At 43.6% G+C, this 19,061-nt stretch overlaps 1 protein-coding gene across 8 annotated transcripts in view; it reads right to left on the reverse strand.

Moving 5' to 3' along the window:
* kiaa1109 (KIAA1109) overlaps positions 1 to 19,061 on the reverse strand; it is a 99,977-nt gene that overhangs the window by 70,275 nt on the left and 10,641 nt on the right. For all 8 annotated transcript variants that reach the window (XM_079752824.1, XM_079752823.1, XM_079752822.1 and 5 more), the window contains exons 5-24: positions 18,881 to 18,945; positions 18,614 to 18,788; positions 17,596 to 17,677; positions 14,461 to 14,654; positions 14,068 to 14,147; positions 12,787 to 12,934; positions 12,520 to 12,676; positions 12,271 to 12,349; positions 11,568 to 11,659; positions 10,688 to 10,805; positions 10,414 to 10,569; positions 9,455 to 9,552; positions 8,820 to 9,004; positions 8,457 to 8,563; positions 8,081 to 8,310; positions 7,753 to 7,971; positions 7,228 to 7,365; positions 3,033 to 3,209; positions 1,112 to 1,240; positions 149 to 268 (exon numbers count right to left, since the gene is read on the reverse strand). In XM_079752824.1, coding sequence (XP_079608950.1) covers positions 149 to 268; positions 1,112 to 1,240; positions 3,033 to 3,209; positions 7,228 to 7,365; positions 7,753 to 7,971; positions 8,081 to 8,310; positions 8,457 to 8,563; positions 8,820 to 9,004; positions 9,455 to 9,552; positions 10,414 to 10,569; positions 10,688 to 10,805; positions 11,568 to 11,659; positions 12,271 to 12,349; positions 12,520 to 12,676; positions 12,787 to 12,934; positions 14,068 to 14,147; positions 14,461 to 14,654; positions 17,596 to 17,677; positions 18,614 to 18,788; positions 18,881 to 18,945 — 2,749 coding nt within the window. The remainder of the gene's footprint in view (positions 1 to 148; positions 269 to 1,111; positions 1,241 to 3,032; positions 3,210 to 7,227; positions 7,366 to 7,752; positions 7,972 to 8,080; positions 8,311 to 8,456; positions 8,564 to 8,819; positions 9,005 to 9,454; positions 9,553 to 10,413; positions 10,570 to 10,687; positions 10,806 to 11,567; positions 11,660 to 12,270; positions 12,350 to 12,519; positions 12,677 to 12,786; positions 12,935 to 14,067; positions 14,148 to 14,460; positions 14,655 to 17,595; positions 17,678 to 18,613; positions 18,789 to 18,880; positions 18,946 to 19,061) is intronic.

Below are 19,061 nucleotides of genomic sequence, written 5' to 3' on the forward strand. Positions count from 1 at the left end.
TGCCCAAACCTGTTGCCCTTATGTTGCGTCCTACTCCGAGCCACCAGGGGTCGTAACAGAGTCTGGTAGGATCAGGCTAGGTTGAAATGATAAACACTGCAGATTTCATTCTGCAATTGATCCTCAGTTGGTTTCAGCGATGCTGTACCTTGATGTTGGCTGCACAGCCGTGTTCTACCAGGAAGATGTCTGCCCCATCCACGGCCAGACGAGTCATGGTGTATTTGAGGTCCTCCGAGGTCCTGCAGTGGCCTGGCAGGCAGCTCATCTAAGATAAGAAAGAAATTGAAAATAGTTATAAAATAGCTTGACATATTTTCATCAGTGTCACACCTTAATACATCCTTGCATTTCCCGATCGCTTCCCAAAGAATATTTAAGAAAACATCATAACAATTTTGGTTGATCCTCATCATTTAGGTTCAAGAAAGGAAACTATTTTGTTTCACATTGGTAAAAAGTATCAAAACTGTTGAGTGACAACAATCTGTAAAAATCGTACATTTCAAAAAGTAGGCCTTTCAAGGCCTTTCAAAAACTCAGCTTCCCCCGGTCAGAGAAGCTAGTGCGTACTGCACAAAAAAATCAACGCTTAAAGGGATGATATCATGCTTTATTTTAAGGGTTAATAATTGTATTTGGCGGTACTATCAGAATAGGGTTACACGCCTTTATGTTAAAAATACCCCTATTATTCTCTGTTCACTTCTGCAAACCAATCTCAGCGTCTTTCAAAAATGTTCTGTTTTGTATCATGTGGTTTTAAGGCCCCTCCTGAGTAGCCCAGTCACTTTGTTTCAATTGGTCAAACGTTTTGCGTGTGCGTCGGCAGATTCCCACCACCGAGAAGTTGTAAATATTGGAGCTAGCCGGGAGGCGCCTCTTCTGCACTGCCCATTGCACTGCGTCTGACGTCACACTGTTACGGAAGTAAAGTTTGAGCGCAAACAAGCTGTTTCACGCACTTATTGAGGGGCGTTCTCGTTGGCGCCAATACTCCCCCTGGCTCAGACTTAGATTTTTCTAGCCTAGCAGACGTAAAACATGTATACACATTTGGTTTATCAGTCTAAGGCATGATATCACCCCTTTAATAGGTTGAGCTGCTCACCTTAGCATCACAAAGCCGTCTGTCCACACCGTGTTGGCAGATGACCGAGGGTTTCGGTTGCTCCAGCTGGAATTCCCGAGAAACCACGTGGAACACAAACGTCTCCCCCCACTCGATCACATTCGCCAACTGAAGACGACACCGACGCACACATAATAACAACAACAGTCAACAAACATGTACTGATCACCATCTCATTTTATAGTCTGCTGCTATAATAGCTGTTAACTTGGATTTAAACAACCCAGGGAATCAACATGATTGCATTTGTTCACATATATTGATTTGCCGTTGGTAAACGCACAATTTCAGGATTTTAGTATCAAGGTTTTTATAGTCAATGTGCAATCATGATTCGCAAAAATAAATACATATTCCGTGAAAGCTTATATGTAGCAAAATTCAAATGGCAATGCAAATAGCAATTCAATAAGTCATTGTATTATGCAATTGACAATTCATTATGCAATTTAATAGTGTAATTCGATTTTTTTTATTCAAAGTGTATTTTAATATGGAAAGTGACAATGAAATCCTCGATTCCATTTGAAAAAGTTATAACTGAAAAAAGTTATAAATTAAAATAGAGTTAAAATTTTGTTACATTTTTTGAGTGCCTTTATTCAAATAGAAAAAGCTATAGCGCCCCGTGAATGCACTTCGCCATGCTCTGTGTGTTGCAAAATTCAAATGACATTTCAATTCGCATTGCCATTTGAATTTTGCTACATATATGCTTCCAAAATTGACCGCCACATATGGATCATCAATTTATTTGTCTATTTCGATTGGGTTCTCAATGGTTAGTTTTGGGTATGTGGGAAACACAAAAAAACACACGGATACACGTCAGAAACCCCAACGAGTACTCGTCTTCCTGATGTGTAGGCTGCAATAGTTCACCAATGTTTGTACATCAACAGTCAGTGTCATCTGTATCTAAAACCGTTTCAAACAGTGTGTGTTACAGTCACACCGGGATACACCAGGAGGGATACACTAGGGATACACCAGGAGGGATACACTAGGGATACACTAGGAGGGATACACTAGGGATACACTAGGGATACACTAGGAGGGATACACTAGGGATACACTAGGAGGGATACACTAGGGATACACTAGGGATACACTAGGGATATACTAGGAGGGATACACTAGGGATACACCAGGAATACACTAGGGATATACTAGGAGGGATACACTAGGGATACACTAGGGATACACTAGGGATATACTAGGAGGGATACACTAGGAGGGATACACTAGGGATACACCAGGAGGGATACAGTAGGAGGGATACACTAGGGGATACACTAGGGATACACTAGGAGGGATACACTAGAGATACACTAGGGATATACTAGGAGGGATACACTAGGGATACACCAGGAATACACTAGGGATACACTAGGAGGGATACACTAGGGATACACTAGGAGGGATACACTAGGGATACACTAGGAGGGATACACTAGGGATACACTAGGAGGGATACACTAGGGATACACTAGGAGGGATACACTAGGGATACACCAGGAATACACTAGGGATACACTAGGAGGGATACACTAGGGATACACTAGGAGCGATACACTAGAGATACACTAGGAGGGATACACTAGGGATACACCAGGAGGGATACACTAGGGATACACTAAGGATACACCAGGAGGGATACACTAGGGATACACCAGGAGGGATACACTAGGGATACACTAGGAGCGATACACTAGGGATACACTAGGAGCGATACACTAGGGATACACTAGGAGGGATACACCAGGAGGGATACACTAGGGATACACTAGGGATACACCAGGAGGGATACACTAGGGATACACTAGGGATATACTCTTAAACAGCACTTTTAGTCCTTTGGAAACATTTTGAAGTGTGGTTAATCAGAATCCAAAGCTACCTGTGGGATGGTGACCCGTCCAGTGAGCAGGCCGGCCTGCATGTCGATAAGCCAGGCGTACTCCAGTGTGTCGCTGCCCATAGGAAGGCCCTGGGCCGAGAACATGGCATGGGCTCTCATCTGCAGGCCGGTCAGACTCAGGTGGCCGTCCCTCAACATGCCATCAGAGGTTGGACGCTAGAGGAACACACAAAATATTAGACAACAAACTGGCTGCTTTATGTACGCACCCTTTTCTTACACTGGGATGATTGATGAGGACAGCAACAACACTTAAAGGAGACATATCATGGTGTTTTCCCAACAAGCAAACATAGTATTTGAGTTCCAGAAAACATGTTTTTGAAGCTGTTCGCTGGAAATAGCTTTTAGGAAAGAAACTCTCGCCTACCGCTATTCCCCTCTGTTTCAGTCCCTTCAGAATGCGCTGCTTCTGGTGTCTGTAGCTTTAATGCAAATGAGCTGCTGCCCATTGACCAATGAGCTGTCAGACTGAACCACAGCATGCAGGAGAAGGGATTTATGCCGTTTGCGTACTCCTGGAACTCTATATCTATATAATATAATAATAATAATAATATTATATATGGGTATAATATAATATTATATCTTAAATCACGGCCAAAAGCTATGTGCGCCTTGGATGATATTATGAATCATAAAGACTGCGTCTGACGTCTCTGATACTTCCACAACAAGTAAAGACGTGGGGGATATCTCGGCCGTGGTTGAGAAGAATTGGGGGAAAGGAACTTTGGCCTTGACTCTCTGAAGTCCATGAACCGCGACATGGAGGAGAAAGGGATTGTACTCCGGGAGCTGGGATGCCGAACTGCCGCCGAGCTCCTCCCGCGCCGGAGCTGCTCTGCCGCCGAGGCAGTTCAGCTCCCGGAGTACACCGCCGGACTCTGGCGGCCGGGCGGCTTCGATGGCAGTCGGGCGGGGGTAGCTCAGCGGCAGCTCAGCTCAGGGAGTACAACCCCTTTCTCCTCCATGTCTCCTCCTCCAGACTGCCGCCGGCATCTCCGGCGGGGGGGCAGTCCAGCAGAGTAAGGGATTGTACTCCCGGAGCTGAGCTGCTGCCGAGTTCCCCCCCCGGGAGCTGCTCGGCCACTGGCCCACAAGATCGTAGCTATGCTCTGATTGGAGGGGAGTGGGGAAGTGGGAGGTAATATTCAACTGTGCCCCCTTCCTACGTAGGACGGGCCGCCGAAACTGACTCGCTCGTTTGGTAACGGTAGGCGGGGTACTTTCAGAAATGCATATCTCACTCAAAAAATCATGTACAGACTTTTTTCAAAGTTTGTATGCGTGTGGGAGCACCAGAGACCCAAAAACAACACCCCAAATCCCAGGAAAAGTGTTGTTTTCATAATATGTCCCCTTCGAGTAGGTTGTGGCATTTAAACATTACTCAATGTAATCAACCACTTTCGCCCTGAGCTAAATTTTGGAATGCTAGTCCGAAAAGATCATACCCAAATTGTGTGCTCAAAGGTACTCTGCGTAAGAATCAATAATTAATTCTCGTTACTGCCCCTGTGGCCGCTAAGTGAACTGCAGCCTGCTAGAGCTCTGTGGGTTGAAAGAATACCATTCATATTCATTTTTTTCAACAAAACTAAGCGTTAGATCAGGGGTCAGCAACCTTTTCAACTTGCAGTGCCAGCTTTACATTTCCTTGTTAATGAGTGTGCCTTAAGCAACAATATATTAAAAATTAAGCTGAATTATGACACAGCTACCAAAAACATTTCCAGAAGACCTGGAATTGTACTATTTCCATATAGTCCACAATCATGCATCAACATTTTAAATGTTTTTTTGGTTGTTATATTTGCAACATGGGCTTACAAATTATAATTATATATGTCCCATCATAAAACACCATTTTCAGAAACTCATTCAAAAACATATTTGCACTGTGAGAAATGTAAAAAAACAGAATATATGAGAATGTTGGAACCATCCACATCAATATCTTTAAGACATGTACAGCTTTACAAAACCATGTGAAGGCGATGCATACAGGCCACTTGCAACAATATTTTAAATATTTTCTTCTCTATTACTCACAACATAGGTTTAAAAACTATTAATTGATCCCATTTCAGAACACTGGTTTCTGTAACTAATTTAAACATATTTGCACTGGGAGGAAATGCCCAAAACAGAATAAAGTGCAAAAAAAATGGTATCAATGATTATGCTGCCGCATTGTGCTGTGATTTTTTTAAATAATAATAATAAAATAAAAATAAGTTTTTAAAAAAAAAAAAAAGATTTTTAAGTGTGCCAATGATTCTGCTGCCCCGTGCCAGCGGTGGACACGTGCCTAGGGTTGCCGACCCTGCGTTAGATAAACAAAGTAGGGATGCACCGATATGAAAATTTTGGCCGATACCGATATCCGATATTAATTTTGCTGTTATGGCCGATAACCGATATTTACCGATATCGATATATGTTTTTAAAAAAAAGTTTCTGAGATGATAAAGTTTTGAACGGACAGAAAATCATGAAAACTGAATTTTTGAATGTCTTTCTTTATATTCAGAACGTATTTAACTTCTAAATAACAAGGTTACAGGGCTACCAATAAAACACAAGTAACCAACCTTTACCAACCAACCTATACCCTAGGGTCTACAGCATATAAACGCGTTGTCTGATTACAGTTAAATTCATTTTTCACAATTTACCAGGTCTTGTTTTGAAGAATAATCACCACAGCATTCGTTTCAATAGGAATCGTGACTGTCTATACTTTCAACATAAAGTGTACATATTTATAATTCAAAATTCGTCCCAGCCTTTATACCACAGATATACTGGGGTCTATAGCATATAACCGCGTTGTAGTTTAATTCATTTTTCACAATTTACCAGCTCTCGTTTTGAAGAAAAATTACCGCGCCATTCGTTTCAATGGGAATCGCGACAGTCTATACTTTCAACATAAAGTGTACATATTTATAATTTGAAATTCGTCCCAGCCTTTATACCACAGATACTATAGGGTCTATAGCATATAACCGCGTTTTCTGATTACAGCTTAATGTAACAGTAAGCTGACAACGTCGCTAATTAACACCGCAACCACACGGAGATTACCATGGCAACCGGTCAAAAAAAAATTCTTTTTGCTATCATTCTGCGCGCGCATCCGCCGTGTTGATAAACAAATAATCCCCCTATACACATGGCCAAATCCCCCTCCTTCTTCCTCTCCCGACACACAAACAGCAACTAGAGGATGTCGGTTGTGGATATCGGCCCGATGCCGATATGTTCAAAAATGACGGACATCGGCCGATACCGATATTTATGCCGATATATCGTGCATCCCTAAAACAAAGACAGTCGAAGTGGCTTTAGGGGATATATGATGCACATATCATTTACAAATTCAAACTTTTTTTGTGTTTACACATCACTTATATTGTTATTCCCGGCAAAACAGTCCTGGTTTTAATATAAAATAATTCAGAGTATGGAAGGGGGGGTGCACTCTTTACTAATGGACCATGTATGCCTATTTACATGCAGGGTGTCAGACTGTTGCCCTGCAGCCTGATGTATAAGCAGAGAGTGAACGAAGTTTAGATTACTTGATACTTTTGGATAATTTGGGACGTCCTAGTTAGGGCGGCAGGCGTGTGTTGCTTAGCTGGAAGCTGTAACGTGATGTGGGAAACCCTGGAGTACATTCAGATGACAGCAATGTCAAACAATGTAAAACATGCAGATTATCATGTAATTAGCGTTAACTCTTCACTTACTAACATTCCATTGATAGAACATGTTTCCCCAACCCATGAGGAATGACAATCCCATGATTAAGGCTTCATGAATATTAAGCTCTGAGCAAACACTTAGATAAACCACCTGACCAGGGATTACAAACAGGTCAGAACGCCTTTGTAAACACATGACAATACAATTATAAATCCTAGAAATGTGTACGACTATGAATTATATGAACTGGTCTGACATTAATCTTTAATTTATAGAGTTAACGTTTTCCTTTAGCAGACTCTTTTATCCAAAGCGACGTACAGCCATTCACACACCAACAGGGTGGTCCACCGCGCAGGGTGTGCTCGTCGGGAGCAGTCCGGGTGAGGTGTCTTGCCCAGGGACAACTCGACACTGGACATTGAACTAGCAACCTTACGCCCTACTAGCACTTCACCTGGTAGTTGTCGCTGAGGAAGATGTGGATGGGCGACAGGATCAGTTGCAGCATTGTCTCCTTGTAGCCCTTCTTCATCTCGAAGCAGAGTCGCTCGAGGAAGCCCGACGGGCCCTCGGGGCCCTCACTGCCGCAGGGCTGGAGGCAGACGCACGTCAGGGAGACACCACACAACCAACAGGCAGGCTGTAACCTCCGGCCCACAGGTATGTTACCATCATGGCAGTCGATTGCATCAACTGCCACACACACACACACACAAAGGCTGCCGATGCGAAATATATAAACTGGTCCGAAACCAAGGAATGGTAAAAGCACTCTGCCATCGAGAGAAAGACATTAAATGGATCATCTGGAAACAGCTGGGCATGAAATACAGATTATTTTTCCATTTTTTCTATAAAATATATTTACATAAATAAAAATGTGGCGCTATGACAACGTTACATATTTCAAAAGCCACAGACTTCACTCTGAATGCGATGCGTCTTGGTCTTGACACTGAGGGTGCTGGACTGAGCTCACCATGGGCAGTCGACCGTGAACCTTGTAGAGGTTGATCAGCACGGTGATGTCCCAGGGCCTCAGGTGGAGCGGGTGGACGCTGGACGCCTCCCTCCTCTCCCCGTCCTCCATGCCTAGCGGGGACCAGCCCAGGCCCGAGGAGGTGCAGGTGGACAGCACAGGGCTGGACACCGTTTCCTCAAAGTCTGTGTACATGTCGTCCTCGCCGAAGTAGTTCTCCTGAGCAGAAACCAAATGGAGGAGTCAGATTTCAGCCTCTGGCTGACGTCGGATTTCCTCTAATACGATAACAACGATTCATAGGAGAAGACGAGACGTGTGTTTGCACCTTTATGGCGACCAGGGCTCTGAGCAGTGGGCCGTAGAGGAGGATCTGGGAGTCGGGGGACATCTCCATCTCCACGTGCAGCCGGTCAGGGGGAAGCTCAGAGGGGTCGGCGGCCGGCCGGCTGTGATTGGCTGAAGAGAAGCCGTCCGACTTCAGCGGCGCTCTGTGGGGGAGCGGCGTGTGCTCAGGTGGCCGCAGGGAGGACAGCATCGACTCTTCGATCTCCGACACTGAGCGGGGAGACGGAGGCATTTCAAGTACCATACTGATGTACCATCTTCATTAATCAGAAGTACACTGAGCCGTGACGGAAAGGTGCAATCGCTACAGCAAATACATTTATCACCCAGTCAAAGATGGACTCGTTAGGGCTCACATGACTGTTTGAGCTGCTCATCGAGCTTCTGTGGGTAGATGGGGTGCCATGTGTAGTCAATGATCAGCAGGAAGTTGGGGACACTCCAGCAGTCCACCCAGCCATTTCTGGAAACACAAATCAGGTCACTTCAGGTACCTGAGAATCAGAACCTGTAGCTGTTGAGTGGCCGTTAATTAAAGTCAGCTGACTTTCAGAATCAGCCTGATTAGTCAAACTGTTTTAATGTTCTCTGGGACCGTTTCAACAGCATCATGTAAAGCTTCAACATGAGGAAAAGTAGCTAAACATATGCTTCTCAGTGCCAGTAAAAGTGGAGGCCCTTGGAAGACAATCAGCTAAGCGTTGAACGTTTCTCCTCACTCTGCGTGCGTGATGTTTCTCCATCGGGACTTTGTGTTTTTAGGTAAAGGCGCCCCTTGAGTATCTCCAGGTGGGAACAGGTCCGTTGGGAGTTTGATATTCTGGTAGTCTTTAGCCAGAGTGAGAAATGGATAGCGGCTCGGATGGCACTCTGGGAGGGACAGCCTCATGGCAGTGTCCTCAGCCTGTTGGGTCAGAGGAACGGACATAAAGATTCCCAGAATCAAAACATTCAGATTCCAGAGCGATGGGAAAGCGTGATTTAATCCCTAACACCAGTATTGTCCCTATGAACAGGGGCCGATGGATGGGGCTTCACATATGCATTAGTACATTCTGACCAATGTACTTATTGTAGGTCGCTTTGGATAAAAGCGTCTGCTAAATGCCCTAAATGTTAATGTAAATATTTAGATGAGATTGATTAAAGGAGATATTTGTTGATCTTATTGCCAGGAGCTTCAATTCTACCAAAGCAACAACACCCTTCTCCTGCTCACAATAATCAACCGCTGGGACGGACCTGTTTGGAAATGGTTGTCTTTAGAGACACTATGTTTTTGTTTTTGCACTACTAAATACTCTGCATTATTGAAAATAATTTCAACATTCAACAATGCGTTGCTGCGACTCACCCTGAGATTGAAGCAGGTGTTGCAGGTCGTTGGGACAAACTCATTGAAAGGCAAAGTGAAATCCAAGTTGAGAGTCTCCCCACAGGCAGCGAGATACACTGGAGGACAACAGAAGGGTAGAAGGAATAACGCACTGTGTATGGCATTTATAGGCATTTAGATTTAGTTCTATCATTGCCATTATCTACAATAGCTCTACTGGAAGAATTGAATCAGTTAAAGAGCCCATATATATATGTATCCTCTTTAAAAACAAAATCATTGTATGGTAGAACACAGTACATCGCCATGTTTCCTACCGTTATATCCTGTTATAAACCCAGTACATAGCCCTGTTTCCTACCGTTATATCCTGTTATAAACCCAGTACATCGCCCTGTTTCCTACCGTTATATCCTGTTATAAACCCAGTACATAGCCCTGTTTCCTACCGTTATATCCTGATATAAACCAAGTACATAGCCCTGTTTCCTACCTTTATATCCTGTTATAAACCCAGTATATCGCCCTGTTTCCTACCGTTATATCCTGATATAAACCCTCTACATAGCCCTGTTTCCTACCGTTATATCCTGTTATAAACCCAGTACATAGCCCTGTTTCCTACCATTATATCCTGATATAAACCCTCTACATAGCCCTGTTTCCTACCGTTATATCCTGTTATAAACCCAGTACATAGCCCTGTTTCCTACCGTTATATCCTGATATAAACCCAGTACATCGCCCTGTTTCCTACCGTTATATCCTGTTATAAACCCAGTACATAGCCCTGTTTCCTACCGTTATATCCTGATATAAACCCAGTACATAGCCCTGTTTCCTACCGTTATATCCTGTTATAAACCCTCTACATAGCCCTGTTTCCTACCGTTATATCCTGATATAAACCCAGTACATAGCCCTGTTTCCTACCTTTACATCCTGAAATAAACCCAGTACATATGCCTGTTTCCTACCGTTCTCCTGATGCTTGGTGGAACAGTCGATCCAGTTGTGCTGGTTGGCCGCCCAGATCATCTCAAACTGGTGGAAGAGGACCTTGAACTTCCATGCGTAGGGCACAAAGGAGTATATGTCTGGGGCACTGTCACTCGCCCAATCCTGGATGAGGTCTGAACAGAACAGCCATCGGTACAGTGATGGAAAAGTGAATTAAACATGAAAAACAATGGTATATCCGTCATAAAAAGGGTTTATTGCTTATTAATACATAGTGTGGGTAAGCTTTACCAGTGAAAAAGTTTTTCTGAGCGTAGATGAAGTGATAGGTTGCCTTGTACACCTCAATCTCACATTGCCATGACTGAGGCATGTTCCAAACTCGAGGATAGCTGGCGATCACGTGAAACTGAAAGAAATAGATCACAGGAAAAATAGATTGATTGAAACTGCATGAGAAATAAGGAGCCTGATGATGGGGCTGGTTTAAAAGTTGGTTTTAGGATTCCCTGAAAGAAGCTATACACATGTTCAGTTCTACAGGGATTCAATTTATTACATTTACCAGAAAATTCTTATTTTCAGTTTCAAAAAACGAAATGATCTCATATTATAGTCAGAAAAACGCATACCAAAATGGTATGCGTTTGTGTTCTTACAACATTTTTTTTTCTTAAACATAAGTTAGATACTGTGTTTGTTGCAAAGAATATTACCCTCCCTGCTCTTGAAGTCTTTTATTAACTTCAATATGCATGGATGGAAGTTGGTGTCGAGCAGAGATAGACAGAGGATGTCACTTCAAGTAGCAGGTTAGGAAAAGGATCATTTTGGAGCAATGGCTACTTATTGGCAATGTGGCTTCTTAGACATGTTTGGCAAACATGTTGCCGACCTTGGCGGCTTTACCGTTTGGTAAATCCTGTTGTTAATCCTAGCAGGTGGATCAGTGGTAATCAGTGGTCGGTTAATGCACATTCACCCATTTGTGTTCTACACAGTTTGAGGACAATCGGGCCCTCTTTTAGATCACTGTGCTCTTCTGTACTAACTGTAAAAGCGTTAGCCCGTAGAACATGCTGAATTAGAGAACTTGGCATGATCATTCAAAAAATGCTATTCTATTAGGATTCCAGCCCATTGGACTGGTGTTGTTAACCGTTGCACTCACAGCCAGCATCTCTGCCTCCAGCAGGGTCCTGTACTGCATGCTGCTGGTGGTGTCGACATGAAGCAACTGACCCTTAATGGTAGGAGAATAACCTGAGGGCAGAAGGAAAAACAAGAGATTTGAGTCAATGTTTAGGATTCTGACCTTCGATGCTGAAGATTGAGGGTCTGATGGCACACAAGGATGTCGGTTTGCAAGCTATAAAAACAAACTAGCAAGCATTCCTACTGACAATCTATGGTATCGGTATCGGAAGTGAAAATCCGATACAAGTGGTATCGGGACATCCGTAGTGGGAACCAATCAAAAGGGTTAGCAATGGGTGAGGGGAGGCTGTCAATGTGTTTCCTTGTGTTAAACTCAAAATATTACTGGTCCGTTGTTGATGTGATGGCAGGCCTACATATTTGAACTAGCAAGCGCTGAGTGGACTGTTTTAAAGTATACCACCGCATTGATGAATACAGTTCCTTATCAATGCACTACAAATACAACGTTAAAAATCAATGGTCAATTACAACTATCCACCAAGTTAAAGATGATAAGCAACCCCTTTAAACATTATTTTACAGGCCAAAACTAGATATTAACGTGTCTACTTTTATCAAGTAAACAGGAATGAATGCATAATAACTCTCAGGCATTTTTACAGTTGCAAATATCTTTTTTTATCTAAAATGCAATATGTTTTATCGTCGGTTACCTTCCTCTCCTACGGTCATGGGGATGTTGACCTCCAGGTAGGAGCCCGCACCAACGTTGACATGAATGGCATTGGTCTCCTGTCACCAGCACAGGGGGGGGGAGAGGAGATAGAGACAACAGGTGGACCCTTTACCAAGCATACTATCAACATAAGTAATCAGGAATTAACTGTAAATACTTAAATATCAAAGATAATTACAAAACTGAGATAACTCAACAGAACCAGGGGATGGTCATGTGTGTGTACCCTGTTCTTGGTGAAGAGCAGGTCAATGGTGGCGTTGTCGATGATGTTCATGCGCAGCTCGAAGGCAAGGATCTGCCGTAGTTTCCCCGGTTGGGATTCCTCCGTCACCTTCATGGCCTGGTAGTCCGCCGGAAGAAAGAACTTCCACAGAGCATCTCTGTGGTGGGAGGAGTGTTCAAAGATCAGACTTCTTTCAGGGTGCTTTTGTCTTGACCCCACGAGTACCTGATGATCCCGTGTCCTACATTTACTTCACAACTTGCGTACCTTTGGCGGTCGGCCCAGGGTCCGTAATTGAAGTCGGTTCCTTTGCCGCAGACGATGTCCAGGCCCCGGCAGGGCGGCAGGTCCTGCAGCTTGTCCTCCACACCGCCCACCTCCACCTCACCGCCGTCCTGCTCCTCAGGAACCAGACCTTCATCCACAGACACAGTGTGGACATTCAGCGACTCAATACCTATAGGGATGCTTTACTGTGCTTTACTTTCCTGAACATCAGGAACATTTTTTTTATCTAAAGCCCAAACATCGGGCTTTAGATTAATAAGACTATATCTGATGAGCTAAAATCTGATTAAATGCACACTTCACTTTTCTTTGCTTCATATTTATTTTGATTACCGATCATGGTCATGGAGGCGGGATCTTTAAGCCACGTTCTTATAGAAAGTGTTTGTAAAGGTCTAAAATAACCACCGTGCACGGGCCACTGTAGAATCACACTCATAAGAAACCTGCGTGAATCGATTTCTCTATGATAGAACGTAACAATGGAGGAACACAAGACTCTGCCCCCTTCAGTACCGAGCTGACCAGGCGGCCCTACACAGGGTCCCACGGCGGGCAGATGATCAGGTCAATAACACAACAACAACAACAACAACACTGGCCAACCATTCAGGATCAGGGGCGAACCGGATAATCACGACATTCATCAACATAAACTGTTACAATGGCTCTGGCCCTGAAGGCCGGGGAACAGCTTCTACCCCCAGGAGAGGAAAAGAGCCTCTACCACCAGGAGTGGAGAGGAGCTTCTACCCCCAGGAGAGGAGAGGAGCTTCTAGCCTCAGGAGTGGAGAGGAGCTTCTAGCCTCAGGAGAGGAGAGGAGCTTCTAGCCTCAGGAGAGGAGAGGAGCTTCTACCACCAGGAGAGGAGAGGAGCGTCTAGCCTCAGGAGAGGAGAGGAGCTTCTAGCCTCAGGAGAGGAGAGGAGCTTCTAGCCTTAGGAGAGGAGAGGAGCTTCTAGCCTCAGGAGAGGAGAGGAGCTTCTAGCCTCAGGAGAGGAGAGGAGCTTCTAGCCTCAGGAGTGGAGAGGAGCTTCTAGCCTCAGGAGAGGAGAGGAGCTTCTAGCCTCAGGAGAGGAGCTTCTAGGCTCAGACCATGCGTACCTTGAACACGTTAATGACTACCCCTGACAACACACACCCATACTTCCGTCTACAGCTCATCCCGTATTGACGCTTTGCAAGGAAAAAGTTTGGACCAAGGAAATAATGGAAAATGTACTTTGTACTACTGTATTAAAGTGTGTGTGCGTGCTAGTACCTGGTTCATCTTGGTAGTAGTATATATCCACATCATTGGACTGCATCACCACGAAGCCTTCTCCCATCAGTCTCGGAGGTCTAAGATACACATTTCAACACTGAAATGGTTAAGTTATTCAATATTTTTTGATTCGTTACTTAATCAATCTTTGGCCGAGAATCTACACACAATAACCCATAATGACAAAGCAAAAATATGTTACATGAAATATCTAATTCTTAAGTATTAGACCCTCACATAGAAGCACATTTAAGTGTTCTAGAGTCTCTACCAGCAATGCACACCTATTAGCTTTTCATTTTATATATACACATCTATCCTATATCTATATATACATAAAACCTGGTAAATACAAACAAATAATGGCTCTAAATTCAACCACGTCCTCACTCGTCGTTCTGCATGCCCACGTAGCGAGGGCTGGGCACCAGCATCACACGGACGTTCTCCAGCGAGCCCTTCAGGATGTGCATGTAGCGGTCCCGGTGGCTGGACGGCGGCTTGGTGGCGTAGGTCAGGAAGGCGTCCTCGAAGTTCACACACAAGGTCTGGGGGAGATGGTGGTTCCCAAAGGCCAAGCGACCCTATAGCGCGCACACACACACACACACACACACACACACACACACACACACACACACACACACGATATGTATTGTAATTTATTGTATGATGTGTACTTTTAGGGTAATGATAAGACCTATCTTTTAGCGTTCACTACGAATGATTGAATTGCACTGCCAACATTTAAATATATTTTAATCATTCAGCGAACAAAAGGCAACAGGCTGATTATCATTTAGGGGGCCACTCAATAACATGCAAAAGCAGACTGAAGCGTCATCAACAGGCGACTGGCACGCGACATGGCAACTACTATTGGTTAGTTGAAGTAATAAGAAACTGAAAAATGACTTCTTCTGAAACTGAAAATTGTGTTCATTTACAGAAGCACCTTGGTGAAATAAAGAAAGTGTAACAACAGCTAAGGCAGCAAACGACCTCACTGTAGTGAAAGAAAGCACGGGCTTGGGCGGAGGAGTGGCGGTAGGAGGGCAGGATTGAGGATTGTACATTGGCTCCCTGAACTGAGAGTTTAAGATGTTTTTTTTATTTTTAACCAAAGAAATACGTCGTTGAGATAAAAAAAATATCTCCTTTTCAAGTGTCCTGGCCAAGACAGGCAGCAGTAGTCTACAGTCACACAAAGCCTACACACAAAACATTAGAAAAAATAAAACTAAAAAACAGTCGGCAGGGGGGAGGGGGGATATCAATGTTCAACAAAGTGTATTCTTGTGGTGGACTCGATTGACATAATTCCCTATACTGTTTTATTGACATATTTTTGTTCTGTGTTAAAGGGACGCTGTCTCTTTAAGATTGCACGACTTATTTGTTGATATGCCGGTAGGCGCAATGTTTGAATTTAACAGTTTTTGCATGCTAAAATAAACGACATGCCGCTGCGTTGTTGACGTGAGAAATTGTCTCTTCACTACTTTTATCATAATTTCTACAGTCAATAGACAGAACGTCTTACCTGGGAGAGTGTTTTGAAGGCGGGCCGTTAAAACAGTCGGAAGGGGGGAGGGAGGGATATCAATATCGCAAGACATTGCAGGATACCCAAGGAGGGGAGTAATATTAAAAAAAATATATAATTGAGCAAAAAAGTGTAGTCTATAGCCATAACGTCCTAGCTTGGAGAGTGTGTTGACGGCAGGGCTGTTATCTTGATCCTTTCGTTGTCTTGCAACTTCTGCGTCCGCACGCGTTTGTGTGCGGTGTGTGTATCTGCTTGCGTACGGTGTGTGTCTGTGTTTGTGAGTGCTGTGTGTGTGTGTGAGCTGTGGGCTGCTTGGCACATGCGCTCTTGACCAAGCGTGAAGGCACAACTTCTCTGACAGGCCTGCTATTATAATAGTACAATCATTTCGTCAATGCAAAAGACACTGTTCTTCTGCCAGATGTTCTTGCAGAAAAAATAACTTATCCTGCACCGATCTTTGCCAGTGCGGCAGTGAGTGTCGGAATGATGAGGACACACAGAAGTATGAAACTGATGACGTTGATAGTGATGATATGAAAAGACTCCTTGACGGCCTTAAACAATAAACACATTTCTGTCATGAGGAGCATGTTGGCTCTTAATGGACATTAACTTAGTGGAACGTTCATGATTGATCACTTGTAAAACATTCAATAAAACTAAAAATTTCAGTCAATTAAGTTTTAGGTTGGATCTAGCTCATTTATTTTGTTACCATTGGATTCATTGGCCCGGAAAATGGTACTTAACTGTCAAAATAAAAGCTCTAGGTTATTTAGAAGCTGATATATCGACGAAAACCTTTTTTACGGCAGCAATTTTTGTAAAATCCAAGATGGCGGCCATATAGGACTCGAGGCAAATGGAAACATTGTTTTTCTGATTGCTTATACTATAAGGTTTCAATGTATAGTTTTCATACTCTCCACAAAAAGCCAACGGAAGTTCAAATCCAACCATAATGAACCTGACTAAAACATGTATGCCAAGCTGTCAAATATGGCTACTAAGAGGAGATTCCATATTATACCGATGACAAATTTGAAGACTATATTAAAAACTAAAATATATGTTTGAAGTTTGCTTTATGCTTTAGAAACATGGTTGGTGATTGTTTAGGTATGTTATCTTCCGGTAAACCTGTTTTTAAGGCATACCAATGCCATATTAGCATACCGACCAACCTCAACATACCTCGACATACGGAAGACTTCTATTCCTTAGAATATACTCTAATCTGCCCGTAGCAGTCTTCATGTCCATTTAGTGTAGTGTTACACTTCCCGCCTTGACTATTGTAATGCTGTTTATACTGGCACAGGCTCCTCCTCTTTATCCCCGCTTCAATTATTTCAAAATTCTGCTGCCCATCTTTTAACAAGGGAGCACATTAGTCCCGTACTTGCAGCTCTCCACTGGCTCCCTGTTCTTTAAAGAATTGATTTTAAAATTCTGTTATGTTTTTAAATCTCTGAAAGGACTGGCTCCACATTACATTTCCGAGCTCCTAACAAAATATGCTGCACGGAGGTTCGTTGTTGTTGTTGTTGTTAATACCTCTACTCCAGTCCTCTGCACCGCCATCAAATTGATCCCGCCTTATATTAGAGCAACGGTTGTGATTGGTTGGTCTCGTTCCTGGCAGATCTCTTTTTGTATGGGAGGGGAGCCAGACCTTATCTGCAGAGTGAATCAATCCTGAGCTGGCCAGCTTGGTCTGGTTCCAAGGCGAGGACATGTCACTCTCTAACATAAAAATGAACCAATGCAGAACTCTGTATGTGTATTGTATTGTGTAAGGGTATTGAGAACAGCCCCATCACCAGATATGGTGACTGCCATTCACTTTATCTTTTTTTTCTTGGTACTGTGACTGTGTATATTTATTGCCAGATTTTTCTGCCCTAAACAGGTCAGAGGGTTTTAAAGTTGTGTTGTTCCTTAGGACAGAGTCAGGGCTGAGGGGTACTCACCGTACTGATGTTAACCTTGATGACCGGGATAAGGGAGCGCCAGGATGATGAAGGGTCTGGGATCTCCTCCTTGATGGTAACACTGTAAAAGACCACATTCTGACCCTTTAGATACCATCTAGATTGGAGATGCTCCGATCAGCATTTTGGGCCCGATCACCAAAACAATGATCTGCCGATTGCCGATCGATGCCAATCACAGAATGACAGGGGAATGGGAATCTTCCAAATCTTTTATCTATAATGTGGATAGGTGGCCAACAACAGTTTCTGATCCAATAGACTCTTTATTTTTCTCTTTGGATCCCATCATCAAAGCCTCCGCAGAATGTGACTCTCATATACGGTACTGAAATGTGCCTGTGCGCATACTGCTATATGGTACTGAAATGTGCCTGTGTGCATACTGCTATATGGTACTGAAATGTGCCTGTGCGCATACTGCTATATGGTACTGAAATGTGCCTGCATGCATACTGAGCTATGCAAGTTCTCAGTAAACGACACTGAACGTTAAACTGCCTCCTTTGCCATGTCTCGTGACCCCGTATTATCCTGGCAGTGTACCACAATGTTGTAGAGGGAATAACTCCTGCTGCCAATGGCAAGTTTGCCTTTGAGGAAAAATTATAACAATAATTTTGCGAGGTGCTTTTTTGATTCCCGCTTCTGCGGTTCTCCGATCAAGCTATTTTAAGCTAATATCGGCCGATCATGATCTGCATCTGATCGCAACAGAGTGAGCATGCTGATCAATCACATCAGACTTGGATATGCGGGAGGGGGGCTTTAAAGCGACGTGATAAAAAACAAACCTTTTTTGAAACTGGTTTTGCAGAATTGAACAGTGAGAATTTTATGGGGTATTTCCAACATACAGGCGTTGAGCCCTATTCTGGTAGTACCGCAAAATACAATTATTAAAAAAGCTTGGTATGGGAACTTTAATTATCACCACAAATCAGGAATTGCAAACAGTAAAGGTTTCCTGCTTTATCCAAAAGACCGAAGGGCCTACCTGTCCAGCGTTGCTCCCCTGTCCTCCCGTGACTTCTCCTCATATTTCGAGGGGGTGATAAGGCTGGGCTCCAGGCCAAAGATCTCTTGGAGCTGAGCGTAGAGGCCAGTGCGATTGTAGACATGAAACTCAAAGCCATTGACGGTAACATACAGCCTGGTCTCTGCCTTGGGATCTAATCGTCAGGAAAACAAGGCCAAACTTCAGTCCTACATGTAATGACTCTGAGTGGTCTTCTTAGAACCTGGATGGGCTGCTTAAACTCACCGTGTTGCTTCTGTTTGGGGTTAAACATTTTCCACCACCGGAATATGAGGAAACCGTCTTGTATCCTAGTTGATACAAAAAAAGTAAAACATTGTCGACCAACCAAAGCACCGGTGACAGGGCAGAGGCCAGGATTGTGTTTCCCAATGCATTTAGTTTCAAACCCCGCCTTTTGCGCTTA

Source organism: Pollachius pollachius (assembly GCF_949987615.1).
Source record: "Pollachius pollachius genome assembly, chromosome: 15".
In the NCBI taxonomy this organism is placed as follows: Eukaryota; Metazoa; Chordata; class Actinopteri; order Gadiformes; family Gadidae; genus Pollachius; species Pollachius pollachius.